We start from the raw sequence: 18,529 nt of genomic DNA on the forward strand, positions 1-18,529 counted from the left end.
GGGAACCTTATGGGCCTGGGCAGAGAACATTACCCAGCAGGCAGGACAATGGCAGTGGGATTTGGACATGATCTAACCTAGTCACATAAAACATCTGGCGCTCAGTCCAGTGTCCGTTAAAGTCAGGGGAGGGGCTCCCAACGATGGGCTTTCGATCGGGTCTCAATTGAAGAGGAGACCTGTCTCTGGGGCCCTGAGCAACCACTGCACATCTGGCATTTGCATAATGTAACACGGCGTCATTTCTCCCCAGTGTGAGACACAGATTCAACCCAAGTAAAACACTACATAGAACCCGGCGATTATCAGCCCCGTCTCTGCCGCACGTGATGGGATTAGACAATAGCCCACCTGGCAGCTGCATGGGGGGGGCGGGGGGCACAGTACCAGCAGCTACCACCTGGGTGGTCTCTTGGTGGAGCAGTTTTGCCCCAGCACCTGGCCAGGAACAGCAGCACCTGCTGTTACCGGTGTGGTCAGATTTATCATTTCACCCTTAGAGCTCCAAGCAAACGTCAACTCAGTCCTCAGATCCTCAACACAGGTCCCTTGACAAGTAAATCCTCGTCTGGTGCCCACTTGTCATTCCTTCTGCTAAAGGACACGAACCCTCTGGTAATGCCTAATCCTTCTGTCCCTTCCTGCCTCCCACCATGCTACCGAGCCCCTAGAGACGCACCCAACTCAACCTCCCTCCATCTGCCCCCCACTCTGCCCCCACAGCTGCTCTCTCCAAGCACCTGCAGTCGTGTGTTCCCGGCTGACCCCCCATCCAGTCCCCCAGTCGGACTCTGCCAGCGTTCGCAGCTGCAGGTCGTTCCGACAGCCGAGCATCTCTTGGTTAACGAACGCCCCCCGTGTGCATTGAACTGAGAGGCGTGTCCATGCTTCTGTCTGACCTGCGATCAGCAGGGCTACGGGTGAGCTCCCAGCACTACGGGAGTCAATGGCAAAGTTCCCATTGAGTCAGTGGGGCTAGAACGTTACCCTGGTCTCCTTCCCCATCACAGCAGGGAACAGTCACACGGCTTCCTCGGAAGGGGTAGGAAGGCCGGGGCTGGGTTTTACTGCAGTAGGGTCTTACGGGGCTGACCCAGGGGAAATGCCACCGCTCTGCATTACAGTGGAGTGCACAACTCTGAGCTTGTGCGTCAACAGTGGTGAGCTAAACCCTGCTTTGCACGTTTACCTGGGGCACAGGCCTTGGCCCAGCTCTCTGCACCATGGGGAATTTCACCTGATGGGGGAAGCTTGTCAGTCTCCCTTTACTACAGGGGTTTTTAGAAAACTCCTTCGTTCAGTATCTGAATCTGACTTTGCTTCTTTGTTAGCACCTGGAGCCGATTAGAAACAGCCAGGGAGCAGGGCAGGAGATTGGGAAGCTTTGGGCCAGAAGGGGAGGCAACCAGAGAACAGCAAGGGAAAGAGGGCATATGACAGGGTGGCTCCCCTCTCTCATGAGCACCCCCTGGTCAAGTGTGTCTGCAGCCTTCACATAGTATCAAACCAGAAAGTTCTCCCTCCCTGGAGACAATTGTCTTCACCCACTGGGTCTCTTCTGGCCCCAGCTGGGCCTCTTAGCCATTCAGTTCCCCTTCTGGGGGTGGATCACACGTCAACCATCAGCCCACTTCCCCAGTGGCCTATGGGAGGGGAGGGGACCCAGGCCCACCCACTACTCCCGGTCCCAGCCCAGGGATCCTAAGAATAGCAGCCACACACCACAGCTACTTCCCAGGGCCACTTCCCCACAGCCCCAGCCTTCGCCAGCACATCACCCTCACCGCCGGGCTCGTCTACGTCCAGGCCCAGCAACCAGCCGGGAGCTTGTCCTCACCGCCCGCCCTGAGCTGTCCATGGTGCTGCCATTGCCCTGGGCCAGCCAAGAGCCCCTCTCCTCTCCCCCAGCTCCAGCAAGAGACTGACTGGGTGTGCCGCTGCAGCTCCTCTTATAGGACCCTCCTGAGCCCTGATTGGCTGTTTTCTGCATCCTGTCCCTGATTGGTCGCTTCCTGCACAGTCTCTGTAGGCTGCTCGGAGGACTTAGATCCACTGCTCCTTGCATGGGCTGGGTGTGGCAGAACCTGGGATAGCTCAGTGGTTTGAGCAATGGCCCGCTACATGTAGGGTTGTGAGTTCAGTCCCTGAGGGGGCCATGTAGGGGTTTGGGGCAAAAATCTGCCTGGGGCTTAGACCCCCTTTGAGCAGGGGTTGGACTAGATACCTCCTGAGAACCCTTCCAACCCTGACCCTCTGGCCTAGTCCACCCTAATGCAGGAAGTAAATAGAGCAAAAAGACAAAAGATCTGATGGAAATAGCCCCAGAAAGGGGAAAGAAAATGAAGGGAACAAGTGGGGAGAGCTGCAGGGGGATGGGGGGCACACCCTGCTCTTAGAGGGAAGGTCCCAGGGGGAGGGCAGCTTTTTTTCTTTAAAGAAGGACAGAGGCAAAGATGAAAGGGGACAGATTTCACTTTCTAACATTTGTTATTGTCAGTTTCTAAATGGCCCTAAGGGCTGGGCATGGTAAGGGAGCAGGGAGCCGGGGGGGGGGAGGAGGGGCGGTTAAGGGCAGGGGGGCAGTTAGGGGCCGGGGGGCAGTCAGGGGACAAGGACCAGGGGAGTTGGATGGATTGGGGGTTCTGAGGGGGGCGGGAAGAGGGAGGGGGCAGATAGGGGGTGGGGCCCAGGCTGTTTGGGGAGGCACAGCCTTCCCTACCCGGCCCTCCAGACAGTTTCGTAACCCCAATGTGCCCCCCCCATCCTAGTCGGTGATGTTTTGCTGACTCCAGGGCCCTGATGTTGGCGCTTGATGTGTATTTGTGGTCGCTCTCCTTTCCCCCAAACTAGAATCAGAAGACGCTCTCCTGCGTCCCGGACAGGCATCGCTCCACGTCTGACTTTATTTCTGAAGTCAGTCACCTCTGGAAAGGCAAGAACTGCATTTCTTTCAGCGGAGAGAAGAAACAGATCCTCTGATGTTCACTCCGGGGCTGTACTGTAGCGGGGTGGTCACCCGCTCCCGGCCTGAAGGGGTTAAAAGCCGGCCCTTGGCGGGGGCTGGGAGCCTTGGGCTGGGCTGACTGGGGGGGGCAGCACAGCTGGGCCATGCCCCAGACAGCCCCAGCTGGCCCTATAAAGCCAGGGGCAGACACCCAGTCTCCTGTAGCGGTGGAGGGAGATGGGCCTGGCTGCAGGGAGCTAGAGAAGGGACCTGGAGTGGGGCAGGGCTGGGGAAGGCCAAGGGAGCTGGGGAGCTCCGGCCTGGAACCCCCCAGGCTGTGGCCTAGTCTAAGGGCGAACAGGGACTGGGGTTGCCGGGGGCAGCCCAAGGACAGGCCGAGACAGCAGGTCCAGACCCACCTTGCCTGTGAGGAGAGGTGACCCTGCAGTCTGCCCCAGGGCACGGGGGCGAGTTGTGACTGGCAGTAGCCTATGACTGAGGCGAGCTGGGGATGGGGTGGGGGTTCCCTGGGGAGGGGAGACCCCAATAGTGAGGGGTCACTGCCAGGGGCAGCACCCCAGATAACGGGGCACCGGAGTCCAGGGAGGGATGTGGGGGCCCAGCGGCAGTGGGACATCGGCTGCAGAGGGCGCTCCAAGGCTGGAAACGAGCTAATTCCCAGGACACCAGCAGGAGGCGCCGCAGGGGTGAGTCCCGCGCGCATATACACGGATCTATCCCTCACCCCTTGCGGGAAATGAACAGCTTCACTTGTTCCTTTTGGCCAGGTCCCACCACCTCTTCCTGCACCTCCAGTAAACAAGCAGAAATGTCACTAATCCCTGGCAGAAATAGAGCCCCTTGCACAGCTGATGTGTGGCAATGCCAGCGTGGTTTAAATGCTCCCCTTCAGACTGTGCCTGTGGTCAGCGCCTAGAAGCGGCCGGCATGTCCCTCCGGCTTCTCGGCAGAGGCGCGGCCAGGCTGGTGCTGGGGGTGGGAGCAGCACCTGGGAGCCGGACAGGTTGGTCGCTTTCCGGAGCCGCGCGGAGCCAAGACATGTAGGGAACCTGCCTTAGCCCCGGGCCCCGTGGCCGCCGACCATCCTTGTAATGGCCGGGTCACTAGTGCCAACCGGACGCCTGGTAACCCTCACCCCGGTGCGTCTGGCCCGGAGCCCGGCTGGGCACTCGCTGCTGCCCCCTGCTGGTGAAGCGCGGCCCAGCCCCCTGCAGGGCTCAGCCGGACAGGGGCTGCCCCGGGAGGGAGCTCTCTGCCCCCGCCCTGGTGAGCCGGGGGGGGCCCTGCTGGGCCAGGCCTGATTTGCACCCCTGGGCTGGGACCCTCTGGGCTTTGTCCTTTGCTGCAGGGGTGGCCGGGCTGGTGGGGCCCAGGGAGCCGTGTCTGGTTACGGTGCCCCAGGAGACTGGTTTAGTGGGTGTTTGGATCCGACGGGCAGCGCTGGTTTGGGCTTTGTGACCCAGCTTGTCCGTCAGGGTCTATGTCAGGCTGGGGGGGTCTGTGTCTGGCTGGGGAGGTCTGTGTCCGGCTGGGGGGGTCTGTGTCAGGCTGGGGGGGTCTGTTGCCTGTTTCTGCTGGTTCCTGTTCCCCATATGCCCTGTCTCTCGCCCTCAGCTGCTTCTCTTTTCAGTGAGTCCGACTTTCCTCCTGGCTGTGCCCTGTATGACCGCACGGAGGGGGGTGTGGGGATCTTCACAGGGAGGGTGGGGGCCCCTTGACCAGTCAATCCCTGCCCCTGACTCACCCCCCCCCCCCCCACCCCAGGAGAAGCCCAGTCACTCCAGACTCTGGGTCCCAGCATAACCCCTTCACGCCCTGCTGGGCACCAGGGATCCACCCGCCTGCCAGGGACGGGACATGGGGCAGAACTGCATCCCCCAGGGATGGCCCCACAATGGTCAGCAGGTGGGAGGGACAGGTCCTGACGTGAGGGGGGGCAGGGCTGGGCTATCAGGGGGCTGTGGGTCAGGAGTGAGGGGCACTGGCAGAGCTGGGGAGGGAGCCCAGGGCTGGGAGTAGCAGGGGGCTGTGGGTTGGGAGTGAGCGGCATCAATTTGTATCAGTCTCTCTTATTTCTCCCCCAGCCTCCTCTGTCCTGAGCTCCTGCCTCCAGCTAGCCGCGGAGCCCAGCTCCCCATCGCCCCGACCCACAGAGCCCCGGGAGGGGCGGGGAGCCGGCCTGGCCCTGCAGCCCCTGGCCTGCGGCTGGCACCGCTCAGCGAGCGCAGATGGAGCCTGACAGCCCCTGCTCGGCCCCCAGCACCGGGGGCAGCCACAATGGGCCGGCGACTCCCCGACATCTCGGGGTAACAGTCAGCCACGCCGGGAACCGCCGGACGCAGCTAGTGGGACCCCCCCGGCCCCCGCGTGTGTGTCCCTGCGCCCCCTGCTGGACGGGACGGGCCATGATCTATGGGGGGGGGGGCGTGGGGGGGGGGGAGTGGACACATGTGGCCCCACAGGGGTGTCGGGATCAGGCTGCCCAGCCCAGCTCTGGGTGTCTGTGCCCGGGGGCCTCACCCTGTGTGTCCTGTTCCCCCCCTGCCCTCCCCCAGCCCCGGCCCATCCTGTGTGTGTGTGTGGGGGGGGGCTTTGGCTCCCAGCAATGTCCCAGGTGCCTGTCAGTCTGGGCTCTACCCCCTGACACACAGGGGTCCCCCCTGTGCCCCCTGCACCCTAACAGAGGGGTCTGACTCTCAGTGCCCCCTCCCCCCCCACTTCCCACGGGCGGCCTCCAGGGATAAGCTCCCCCTCCACACAACCTCCACTGGGGGGCAATATCGGGAGGGGAGCTGGAGGAGATTTCTGGAGGCAGGGGAGCCCTGTCCTCTTCCATGCCCCAGCCCCCCAGGGGACGATTTCTCCCCCATGTGCGCCCCCCCCCCGCATCTGCCAGGGCCAGACCCCCCCTCGAAGGAGCAGCGGGGGCGGGGCTGGAGTTCGCTATAGAGTCCGTCTGGAGTTCCCCTGAGGCTGCAGCGACCGGATTGCTACACCGCCCCCCCCACCCCCCGTGTCTGGGTTGGGCAGGGGCGGGTGAGTCCCCCTCCCCCCCGGGGGGCAGGCAGGGCTGTCAGGAAAGGTGGGGCACGGTGCCAAAGGGGCCGCACCCCCTGCCCCGTCCCTGCGCTGGGCCGGGCAAGGGAGGTGCTTCGTGCCAGCTCCGCTCCCCCCACCACCACTTCCCCCGTCTCTGCCCTTTGCCCCCAGCTGGGAACCAGGCGTCTCTGCCGCCCCGGCAGCTCCCGGCGGGTCCCGCAGCAGCGACGGGCGATGGGGCGAATCCCCCACAGACCGGGCGGCCCTTGGACGGGGATTCTCCTGGCAGGTCAGAGGGGAGAACGTGGGACCCAGGTGTCCGGGACACAAAGGCCTCCAATAGGAGCCCGTGTCAATGAAAGCCGAGGGGCTGCGGGTCGGGACTGAGGGGCACCGGCAGAGGTGGGTGGGGGGACCCCAGGGCTGGGGTAGCAGGAGGGGGGGGTCTGACACTTCCCTCCCCAGGCTGGTTCCATCCCTGGCTCCCCCGAGGCTGCGCCCCAAAGCCCCGGGGACCCCATAGAAGCCCCATTGTTCCCCCCAGCTTCTGCTTTGCATGGGGAGATTAGCAGGGATCAGCTGTTTGTTTGTGTGTCTGTCCCAGAGCATTGGGGGGGACACTCCCAGACCCCCCCCCACTGAACTCCATCCCCCAGATCTAGCAGGCGGAACCAGCCCCACGCAGAGACCCAGGGACCTGGCACCCCACGGGGGGAGGGGGGAGACGGGAGAAGACCCTTCCCCCCCCCACAGGTTCCTTCCTCCAAAGCGAAGGGGAAGTGGGCGGACGAGGCTGGGAGGGGAATACTGAGGCCGGAGGGGCCCCATGGGGCTGCCCTGCCTGTGGGTCCGGACTCCAGGGTCCCGGCCCAGAGACGCCGCCCCTGGGTCGAGGCAGGTCCCGCTGCAGGAAAAGGCGCCGGGCGGCACCTGGCGAGGGGTCCCTTGCAGCTGAGAGGGTGGAGCGGGGGCAGGGGGGACCCAGGTGTCCGGGACACACAGGGCTGTAACAGGGGACAGTGCAAATGAAAGCAGAGGGGCTGCAGGTCGGGAGTGAGGGGCACCAGTTAGTATCAGTCTCTCTGGTCTCCCCCCACCCGCAGCCTCCGTCCTGGGCTCCTGCCTCCAGCCGGCGCCGGCCCAGACCCCAGTGACCATCGTCCTCACCCCGCCGAGCCCCGTGGTGGGAGGGGGCGTCAGCCTGGCCCCGCAGCCACCGCCACAGGGCTTCGTGTCCTGCAGCTGGTACCGATCAGCGACCACTGATCCAAACAGCCTGATCCTCAACTACTTCCCACTAACACCCCCCGTTCAGCAGAACGGCTCGGCCCACACGGGGCGGGAGACAGCGGGGCCGGGCTGCGCCCTGAACATCGCGGGGTTAACGCTCAATGACACCGGGAACTACACGGTGCAGATACAGATCCCTACCGCTGCTAACCCTGTCCTTGTTACGGTGGGTCTGCGCGTCTATGGTAAGTGCCCCCCCTCCCTCTCCCCCGGGAGCTGCGCTGGTCCCAGGCCGTGTCCCCCCCCCCCCCGCGCCCCAGCGATGGGGCTTTGGGCATCTCCCCCGGGGATGAGCCCGGCTGGTGAGGGGCTGTCGGGGACCTGTGAGGGGGGGTCTGGCCCCCCCAGGGTGGGGGTGTCCCCGGATCCCCAGGGTGTCTCTGACCCCTCCCTGTTTCCCCAGAGCTGCAGGCTGCACAGTGGGGTGTGTACGACCAGCTGCGGAGATGAGGCCCCCCCACGGGCCCTGGTGCATGCTGGGAAGACCCCTGTATCACGGGGGGGGTCAGACCCACCTGCTCTTTTACACCCACTTTGCTCATTTTGGCGCCTATGGGGGAGGTGGGGGCTCATGATGTCACTGTGGGGCCCTTTGCACCAGGGCTCCCCAGATCCAGCCCCCCCCCCCCCCGGCTGTCTGCAGCGGCGGGGGGGGGGGAAGCCGGGCGCTGTTGGGGTCACACTCACCAGTCCCTGAAGGTGAAACTGGATGTCCCGGAGTCCCCGGGCGATGCTCTGGGACTGCTCCCCACAAAGCCAGTCAGGACTCTGGGGAGCCTCCTCTCCCTCGGAGCAGACTGTCTTCACGGCAAGATGCTCACACGGCTTCACCTCCTGGGTCTCTCCTGGGAGCATTCAGCATATGCCCCTCCGTGCGCTTCCCACAGCGAGTCCGCCCCGGCGGGGTCCTGGGGCAGCCAGAGGGTTCTGCACCCCCACTTCGCAGTCAGACGTGACTCTCGGCCAGCCAATAACACAGAGGTTTATTAGATGACAGGAACACGGTCTAAAACAGAGCTTGTAGGTCCAGCGAACGGGACCCCTGGGCAGGGTCCATTCTGGGGCCCAGCGAGCCAGACACCCACGTCTGCCCTCCCTCCTCCTCCCCAGCCAGCTCCAAACTGAACCCTCCAGCCCCTCCTCCTCTGGGCTTTGTTCCTTTCCTGGGCCAGGAGGTCACCTGATCTCTTGTTCACCTTTAGCATCCCCGTGCAGGGGGGAAGGGCCCAGGCCATCAGTTGCCAGGAGACAGAGTGTGAGTGATTTATGTGCACTGGCCCTCTCAGACTCTGCAACTATCACACCCCCTAATCCCACCCCCTAGAAACTCCAGAAATGCATAGGGGAAACTGAGGCACTCACACAGTATCCAGAGGAAACATTAAGAATAGTCCCACTTTGTCACACTCTGGCTGACTGCCCATGATGCACCAGCGAGGTCACCCCCACCCCCGGCCTGGGTCTGGGATGGGCAGCTCCGTCCGGGTCAGAGGGGACGGCAAGGAACCGGCACAGGGCTGTGCCCACGGGGCGTCCGGTGGCACCAAGCATTGAAAACCCTGTTGTCAGGCTGGATCCTGGGACAGACCTGGGAGCCGGAGCGTCGCTCTCCCTTCGAACCACAGCCGAGAGTCTCCCAAAAATCACGGGGCTCCGGGAGGCACCAATAACTGTGAGACTCGACGCCGGGGAGAGGGACCCTCTGCCGGAGTCCAGAAGACGACCGCCAGCTTCCGCAGCTCTGAGGTGCAAAGGGTGAAGGACCCTTCCCACAACCTCACATGGCAGCAACACCAGCACCCTTGCCCCAGTCCTGCAGGACAGCAGCCCCAATCCTGCATGGAGGAGCCGGGACACATGGTAACGCGCTCTCTGTTCCCTGCACAGAAATCCTGCCCAAGCCCACAGTGACGCCAAACCAAACCCAGGTGCTGGAGAATGGGACATTCACCCTCATGTGTAACAGCTCCCCCAGCGCCAACACCGTGCTCTGGCTCCGAGACGGGGCATCTCTCGCGCCCAGTGAGCGGCTGGTGCTGTCCCCTGACAACCAGACCCTCACGGTGCTGGGTGTCACCCGGGGCGACGCCGGCGCCTACCAGTGCGAGGTCAGGAACCCCGTCAGCATCAACCGCAGCAAGCCCAGCAACGTCACGGTGGCCTGTGAGTAACTGCAGCCCCGTCCCCGGCCATGCTGCCCCTGGTCCTGCCAGCATCACCCAGCCACAGAGATGCAGCTGCCTCTGGGGTGGGGCAGGGTGCTGGTTAAACAGGGACCCCTCGCTGGCGCCATCCATCCCCTGACCCTGTCCCTCTCTCTGTAGATGGGCCGGACTCTGCCCAGATAGACCCACCAGGACCCATCGCCCTGACTCTCGGGTCTCTTCTGAACCTGATGTGCGTCGCCGACTCCATCCCAGCCCCGAGCTATCGCTGGGTTCTCAATGGCACCGACACTAAGGAGACCGGGAGCAGCTTGACCTTTAATCTCACGACCTGGGCTCAGCAGGGGATGTACGAGTGCCGGGCTCACAACCCCGTCACCAACCGCACTGCCTGGGCGTCTGTCACCGTGCGGGTGACAGGGACGGGTGAGTCTCCGAGATGGAGCAACGCGCTGCAAACACAGGGATCCCAGTGCTGGCACCAACGCCCCAGTGCGGTGCTAGGCGGTGCCGGGCTGCAGAGAGCCGGGTGGGGGGATTGTGGCTGAACGTCTGATCCAACCTCCCCACCCCATCTCTCCTCCAGACACCCCTCGTCCAGTTCTCTCTGCCGGGGCCATCGCCGGGATCGTCATCGGGTCACTAGCGGGGGCAGCGCTGGTCGGAGTCACGGTCTATTTCCTCTGTGAGTAACAGCCCCCCCCCATCCCGGGAGAGCCAGGACTCCTGGGTTCTCTCCTGGTACCCGGAGGGGAGTGGGGTCTAGTGGTTAGAGCTGGGGGGGCTGGAAGTCAAGGCCCCAATTCCAGTGTCTCTGATTCCTCCCAGACTCTCGCTGCCAGAACGAGACCCTCAAGGAGAATGAGGCACCCGTCCTGATGTACGAGAACCTGCCCCCGACAGCCTGGGCGGGGCCAGTGGTGAGTGACAAGGGCTCAGCCCCCCCCCCCCCCGCTATTCCAGTCCCGCCCCCTCCTCTGTGGGTGCCCCTCAGTCCCGACCTGCAGCCTCCAGCCAGTTTACCCTGTCCCCTTTGGGTGGGGGAGGGGGGGTTACACAAACCCGGAGTCCCATTGACTGACTGTCCCAGGGTCCCCCCCCCGAGCTTGGCTGGTGACCTGGGGGGTCTCTGAGGTCTGGTGCTAACAACCCTCTTGCCTCTGTCTCCCCCAGGCCCAGCCCGGGAGCCCCCCTGACCCCAGCCCCACGTACCAGGTGAGCACCGGCCCCTTGTGCTGTATCCTCCCCCATGAGCGGGGTTGGAACCAGTGGGGGGAGGGAGGAGCTGCCCCCCAACAAGCCCTATGGCTGGGAACGGGGCTGGTTATCACATCCCAGAGCAGTGGGGGGGGGGCAGAGTGAGCCAAAGCGGGACCAGCTGGGAGCCTCAGGGTTGAGGGGAGGCGTTATGGGGGGCCCAGCACTGGGGGGAAAGGATGGGCCCCCCAGGATGTGAAGGGCTGTCATGGCCCCCTGGGGCATCTCTGGCTGAATCATCCCCGTTTCCCCCAGACTCTGCAGCCCCGACAGTCGGACGTGTACGAGGAGCTGAAGAAGTGACGCCCCCTCCTGCCCCTGGTGCATGGTGGGAGGGGCCCGGGGCATGCTGGGAAAGGCGAGTCCCTGAACCTGGGTCCCGCCGCCCCGGGGATGTCCCGTCGATGAAGCATTAAAGGGCAGGAACAGTCACCTGGCCTGGGGGGTCCGTCCGTCCGTCTGTCCATGCTGCTTCCCTGGGGCCCATCACCGCAGCGTCTGGGCCCCTGCGAGGAAATCAGAAAGTGCCTGTGACTGGCTCCGGCTCTGTTGTGCCCAGCACAGGATTTGGGAGCCCACCTGTGACGAAGTGGGACTGTTCTTAATGTTTCCTCTGAATACTGTAGGGGTGCCTCAGTTTCCCCTATGCAGTTCTTAAGTCTCTAGGGGGTGGGATTGTTGCAGAGCAAAGGGCCAGTGCACATAAAGGGCCGACACTGTCTCCTGGCAACTAAGGGTTGGGGTCCCCCCCTCCCCCCCCAAGGAGATAGCTAAAGGTCAGGTGACATCCTGGCCTGGGAAAGGAACAAAGCCCAGTGGAGGAGGAGCTGGAGGGTGAGTTAGTTTGGAGCTGGCTGGGGAGGGCAGACGGGGGCCGGGGGGGGTCTGGCTCACTGGGCCCCAGGATGGACCCGGCTGAGGGGTCCTGTTCTCTGTACCTACAAGTTCTGTTTTAGACCGTGTTCCTGTCATCTAATAAACCCCTGTTTTACTGGCTGGCTGAGAGTCACGTCTGACTGCGAAGTGGGGGGTGCAGGACCCTCTGGCTGCCCCAGGACCCCGTCTGGGCGGACTCGCTGTGGGAAGTGCACGGAGGGGCAGATGCTGAATGCTCCGAGGTCAGACCCAGGAGGTGAAGCCGTGTGAGCTCCTTGCCCTGAAGACAGTCTGCTCTGAGGGAGAGGAGACTTCACCAGAGTCCTGACTGGCTTTGTGGGGAGCAGTTCCAGAGCATCGCCCGGGGACTGCATGACCCCCGCCCCCCCACAGGGGATGTGTATCCCAGGACAAGCCCAGTCACACCAGGCTCTGGGTCCCAGCACAGCCTCCATCACGCCCTGCCAGGCACCAGGAATCCACCCACCTGCCAGGGACGGGACATGGGGCAGAACTGCACTTCCCGGGGACGGCCCCACAATAGTCAGCAGGTGGAAGGGGTTGGTCCTGACCATGGGCGCCAGGTTTGTATAATTTTTGGTGGCCCCCAGTGTCGTGGAAATTCCTGTCCGTTCCGGCTGAGGAATAAGAAGAGACGGACACAGCTCGCCAAGCAAGGAGCCCCGGGAGGGACGATCTGTTTATTTCAATTGCAATTGGGTTCGAGCTCATAAGTCAGTAAGAACCAAGAAAACACTTACACCAAAGCATTATATGCAGTTGACTATGATAATCTATCGCTCTATGATTGGCCAAAATTTGCCATCATTACCATACATAATTAGCAAGTTACATGTATCTGCCCCTCTTATGACCCCTTATTGTTCATCTCCTTGCTCCCCCCTTGCGTTATTTTGCAAACCAAGCAGTTAGGTATCTACAGGACGCAGGCACAGAAAGTTCCATTGTCTCCAGGTTTGGAGTTTGGCTACATTTCCTCTCGAAGGAACTTCCTGAGTTAAGACTGTCCATAGCTAACGCTGCATATCTCCCTTCTACTTTCTCCCATGTGTACATGACAAATTTGCCCCCTGGCAGGTAAGTAGAATAATTTTATTTCACCAGAAATTTTACCTGTCCTTTTCACATCTATCAACTGTTCAATTCCCTCCAGCCTCTGCAGAGTTAACTTCTCACTCGCTTTCCTTCAATCACTCGCTTATCTCCCAAAATGACACCTTCATCAGTCCAAATATCACCCATTCATCCAGCCCAGACTTCTTTAACTTGCCGGCAAGAATACTGTGGGAGACCGTATCAAAAGCTTTGCTAAAGTCAAGGAATAACACATCCACTGCTTTCCCCTCATCCACAGAGCCAGTTATCTCCTCAGAGAAGGCAATTAGGTTAGTCAGGCATGACTTGCGCTTGGTGAATCCATGCTGACTGTTCTGTTCCTGATCACTTTCCTCTCCTCTAAGGCCTGGTCTACACTGCGACTTTAATTCGGATTTATCAGCGTTAATTCGAATTTACCCTGCAGCCGTCCACACAACGACGCCATTTAATTCGAAATAAAGGGCTCTTTAAATCGATTTCTGTACTCCACCCCGACGAGCGGAGTAGCACCAAAATCAATTTTAGCATTTCGAATTAGGGTTAGTGTGGCCGCAATTCGATGGTATTGGCCTCCAGGAGCTATCCCACAGTGCACCATTGTGACCGCTCTGGACAGCAATCTAAACTCGGATGCACTGGCCAGGTAGACAGGAAAAGCCCTGCGAACATTTGAATTTCATTTCCTGTTTGCCCAGCCTGGAGCGCACAGGTGACCACAGATAGCTCATCAGCACAGGTAACCATGCAGGCTGATAATCGAAAAAGAGCACCAGCATGGACCGTATGGGAGGTACTGGATCTGATCGCTATATGGGGAGAGGAGTCAGTGCTAGCAGAACTTCGTTCGAAAAGACGAAATGCAAAAACTTTTGAAAAAATCTCCAAGGGCATGATGGAGAGAGGCCACAATAGGGACTCTGAGCAGTGCCGCGTGAAAGTCAAGGAGCTCAGACAAGCCTATCCAAAAACAAAGGAGGCAAACGGCCGCTCTGGGTCAGAGCCGCGGACATGCCGCTTCTACGCCGAGCTGCATGCAATTCTAGGGGGGGCCGCCACCACTATCGCACCTCTGACCGTGGATTCCGGGTCGGGGATAGTCTCATCAGCGACGCCTGAGGATTCTGCGGACGGGGAAGACGAGGACAAGGAGGAGGAGCTTGCGGAGAGCATACAGCACTCTGTTCTCCCCAACAGCCAGGCTCTTTTTCTCAGCCTGACTGAAGTACCCTCCCAACCCAGTATCCAAGACCAAGACCCCATGGAAGGGACCTCAGGTGAGTTTACCTTTTAAAATATAAAACTTGTTTTAAAAGCAAGCGTTTTTTAATTATTACTTTGCCCTGAGGACTTGGGATGCATTCGCGGCCAGTTCAGCTACTGGAAAAGTCTGTTAACGTGTCTGGAAATCCTCCAGGGACATCTCCATGAAGCTGTCCTGGAGGTAACCCAAAAGCCTTGCCACAAGGTTTCTGGGCAGTGCAGTCTTATTCCGTCCTCCATGGTAGGACACTTGACCGCGCCATGCTTGCAGCAAGTAATCTGGTATCATTGCACGACAAAGCCTGGCAGCGTATGGTCCCGGTGTTTGCTGGCATTCAAGCAACATCCGTTCTTTATCTCGCTGTGTGATCCTCAGGAGAGTGATATCGCTCATGGTAACCTGGTTGAAATACGGGAACTTAATTAAGGGGACAGAGGTGGCCATTCCTACTGGGCTCTTTGCCTGTGGCTGAAAAGAAATCCTTCCCTGCAGTTAGCCAAGCGCAGGGGGGGGAATTGGCCCAGAGCTTTTCGCGTTTGGCTAGCAGTGATCTTCCCTGTTACCAGCCACGCGGTGGGGGGAGGGGTACAGCGATCATCCCAGAGAATTCATGGTGGGAGGGGGGGACGGGGGGGTTAGTTTGGTTCCTGCAGGGATCTTCCCTGATACCAGCCACGCGGTGGGGGGAGGGATAAAGCAATCATCCAGAGAATTGGATTGGGGGGGGGGGGTTAGTTTGTTTGCTGCTGCTGCTGAATGTTAACAGGAAAACCGCAGCAGTCAACGGGCTTTGCTTGGTATGTGGGAAAGGAGGGCGCAGAAGCTGTAAGACAATGGCCTACCATGGCCGCATGCAAGCCGAATTCTGTTGCCTGGACCTGTGATCTCTAGCAGCAAAGCCACAGGCACTCAGTATTAAGAGGCAAAATGCGACCTTGCACAGAAATCACATGTGCTATGTAATGTAAATAGTGTTGGTCACCAGGAAAGAGTATAAGCATTGTTCTGCAAAATGTATCTTTTTAAAAAATTCTCTCTTTTTTTCCCTCCCTACAGCAGCTGCAAATTCTTCAAGCCTCCCTCCTCCATCCCGAAGGCTAACACAGATAAGGCGTCGGAAAAAGAAGACGCGAGACAAGATGTTTGCAGAAATGGTTGCGTGTGTGGTTTGATGCAGTTTCTGCAACACTGGTCGAATCAAGCCCTTGGGCAGGAGGATTTTTCCCTCTGTGGAATAAAGCCACCCCTCCTTTTTCTGGAGACCGAGACTGTCAGCCAGGTTTCTGTCCTCTTGGGAGTACTGAGGGGCTGCAAGCTCACCCACTGATGGGATGAGGGCATGCATTTGGGCATTCTCCTCTGTTGGTGATTTCAGGGTAGCAGCTCGCTTGGCTTCCCTGTCTGCTCTGGCATTGCCCTTGGATACATCTTGATCTTCCCTTTGATGGGCTTTGCAATGCACCACTACTACTGCTGAGGGAAGTTGTACTGCTTCTAACAGCCGGAGAATTTGAGACCCATGCTTGACCGGAGAGCCTTGGGCTGTTAGCATTCCCCTTTGCTTCCACAGACCAGCGTGAGCATGCAATACCCCAAAAGCATACTTTGAGTCAGTAAAGATATTAACCCGTTTGTCTTTTGCCAGCTCGAGTGCACGAGTCAGGGCCACTAGTTCAGCAAGCTGGGCAGATGTCCCAGCTGGTAAACTTCCAGCTTCCACGGTATCATGAAGAGACACAACAGCATAACCAGCCCTCCTTTGCCCATCCACAGCAGTACTACTTCCATCTGTATACCATTCCAAGTCAGCATTTGGGAGTGGCTGATCTTTTAGATCTGGGCGGCTAGAATACTGAACATCTATGATTTCTAGACAGTCATGTTCCTGCTTTTCTGTCTCTGGTAGCAGTGTAGCTGGATTAAGGGAGGGACAGATCTGCAGGGTGACTTCAGGAGTCTCTAACAGCTTCGCCTGGTACCGAGCAACCCGAGCCTGTGTAAGCCAAAGACCACCCTTAGTGTCTAGCAAGGCTCGGACCATATGGGGAACATACACTTGCACAGTTCCTCCCAGTATCAGCTTCTCAGCTTCCCCAAGCACTAGAGCAGTAGCTGCGACCGCCCTCAAACAGGCTGGCCATCCCTTTGAAACTTGATCCAGTTGTTTAGAGAAGTATGCCACAGGACGTTTCCAGGCACCTAATAACTGAAATGCCCTGTCCGCTTCTGGGGACCAGTGAAAGGGGTCATGATCCGCTCCCTTAACACATTCATACAGAGGTTTAGCCCACAGTCCAAACTCTGGAATCCATATTCTGCAAAAACCTGCCATGCCCAGGAATGCCCTAAGCTGTTTACGGTTGCTGGGGATGGGAACTTGGCAGATAGCCTCCTTCCTTTCATTTGAGAGCTGTCTCTCTCCCTGCCTGATGTGAAATCCCAGATATTGAACCTCTGAAAGAGCAATTTGGGCTTTGCTTTGAGATACCCTGTATCCTCGCAGTCCAATAAAGTTCAGGAGACTCACAGTAGCTCTGAGACAAGGGATTAGACCCACAGCAGCAATCAACAAGTCATCTACATATTGCAGCAGGAGGGCTCTGTCTGAATTATCCCACTCCTCCAAGTTTTTGGCCAAAGCCTGTCCAAACAGAGTGGGGGAATTTTAAATCCCTGGGCCAATACTGTCCAGCAAAACTGCTTTTTAACCCTTCGTTTGTCTTCCCATTCGAAGGAGAATATCTCCTGGGACTAGGTGTCAACTGGAATCGTGAAGAAAGCATCTTTTAAATCTAGGACTGAGAAATGGGTATATTGCCCCCCTATAGAGGCCAACAGTGTATACGGATTTGGAACCAGGGGGTGCAGTGTCTTAACCCGCTCATTAACTGCCCTGAGGTCCTGTACCAGCCGATACGTGCCATTGGGCTTCTGTATGGGCAGAATGGGGGTGTTCCAAGCTGACTGGCATTCCCGTAGTACACCGCACTCCAGGAACCGATCTATAGTCTCTTGTAGTCCCTCTCTGGCTTCCCTTTTAATCGGATACTGTTTGATCCGCACTGGGCTTTTTCCTGGGAGGAGCTGAATATGCACAGGGGTTTGACGGTTTGCTTTCCCTGGGACCCCTGATGCCCAGACTAGAGGAAAAACCTGCTTTTCCCACTCACTCCACTCTGGGGCTTGCATAGCTGAGGGTTCGACTGCAAGGGTCATTATCCAAGCATTCTCAGGGGGTAAGGTGAGAGTTATATCATCTTGAGTGAAAGGCAGGGTGGCACCTAAGCGACAAAGCAGGTCCCGTCCTAGTAGTGGTGTAGGACAATCAGGGAGGTAAACCAGCTTGTGTGATACAGTTTTGTTTCCCAAGGCACATTCCGCTGGGGCATCTACTGGGCACTTGGTTCCTTTCCCTGTGGCACCCACCACAGTGAGGGAGCCTGCCACTGGCAACTGCAGGGGTTTGTTTACAGCGGTCCTTGCTGCTCCAGAGTCTATTAAAAAGTGTATATCCGCATCTCCCACCCGCACATTTACTCGGGGTTCCGGGGGTAGGATGGTCCGTCTCCCCTGACACCCCTAATTTCGATTCTTCGCTGCCATTATAGGGGTACCTTCCCTGTCAGGGCATTCATGTTTCCAGTGTCCCTCCTTTCGGCATATGGCACACTGGTTACGACCCAGGCGCCTTTCCTGGGCACCAGGGCACCCACGTTCACGGCCTTTCATTCCCCGGCCCCTTCCACCTTTCCGTGGCCTTTCGTTGCCGCCGGCCTGCACCGCCGCTACCATCATTTTCACTTGCCTTTTTTCCTTCTCTCCCTCTCTAAGGCTATAAGCCCTGTTTGCAGTCTCCAAAATCTGAGCCATAGACATTCCCATTAAATCCTCCTTCTTCTGCAATTTCCTTTTAACATCAGGGGCCGCACGGCTGGTGAAGATACCCTTTATAATTGCCTCAGTTGCCTGATCATCTGGGTTTGCACTAGTAGTTTGCCTGATGGTATCCCGAATACGCTGCAGGAAAACCCCTGGACTTTCTTTCGAGTCCTGGATTAGTTCATAAGGCTTAGCCCAATTGTTATGCCTGACAGCTGAGTGTGGGAGACCATGCATAAGCAGTTCCTTATAGGAGTTAAGCAGCCTCAGATCCCCCTCCTCATTCGGATTCCACCGGGGGTCCCCTAGGGGGACAGCGACATCCGGCAAGGGCTTGCCTTCTCTATCCTCATCATGCCTTTTCTGTGCCTCCTCCCTGGCTTTGGCTATGACCTGATTCCGCTCCACTTCAGACAACAGGGTTCTCATAAGTATATTACAGTCATTCTAGTCAGGCTTATGGCTAGCTAGACACCCTTCAAAGATAGAAATGAACTTGCTTGGATTCATCGAAAATTCTCCTGCCTCTGCCTTAAAAGCAGCCAGATGTACAGGGTTAAAAGGTACATGCGAGTAGACAGACACTATCTGTGCTGGCCGTTCTTGTGTTCCTGGACGGGCTACCACACTCTCAGTAATCAACAGATACAATCCCACGGGGTGGGGTACTCTCTGAAG

The 18,529-nt window shown here is 59.0% G+C and overlaps 1 protein-coding gene across 1 annotated transcript in view; it reads left to right on the top strand.

The window, feature by feature from the left end:
* Positions 1 to 18,529, top strand: part of LOC101946241 (hemicentin-2-like) — a 94,020-nt gene that overhangs the window by 28,732 nt on the left and 46,759 nt on the right. The window contains exons 10-16 of the mRNA XM_065574632.1: positions 5,945 to 6,293; positions 7,108 to 7,479; positions 9,182 to 9,457; positions 9,619 to 9,885; positions 10,046 to 10,144; positions 10,288 to 10,379; positions 10,633 to 10,674. Of these exons, the coding sequence (XP_065430704.1) occupies positions 5,945 to 6,293; positions 7,108 to 7,479; positions 9,182 to 9,457; positions 9,619 to 9,885; positions 10,046 to 10,144; positions 10,288 to 10,379; positions 10,633 to 10,674 (1,497 nt within the window). The remainder of the gene's footprint in view (positions 1 to 5,944; positions 6,294 to 7,107; positions 7,480 to 9,181; positions 9,458 to 9,618; positions 9,886 to 10,045; positions 10,145 to 10,287; positions 10,380 to 10,632; positions 10,675 to 18,529) is intronic.

The sequence above is a fragment of the Chrysemys picta genome, chromosome 20 (genome assembly GCF_011386835.1).
Source record: "Chrysemys picta bellii isolate R12L10 chromosome 20, ASM1138683v2, whole genome shotgun sequence".
NCBI classification, from domain to species: Eukaryota; Metazoa; Chordata; order Testudines; family Emydidae; genus Chrysemys; species Chrysemys picta.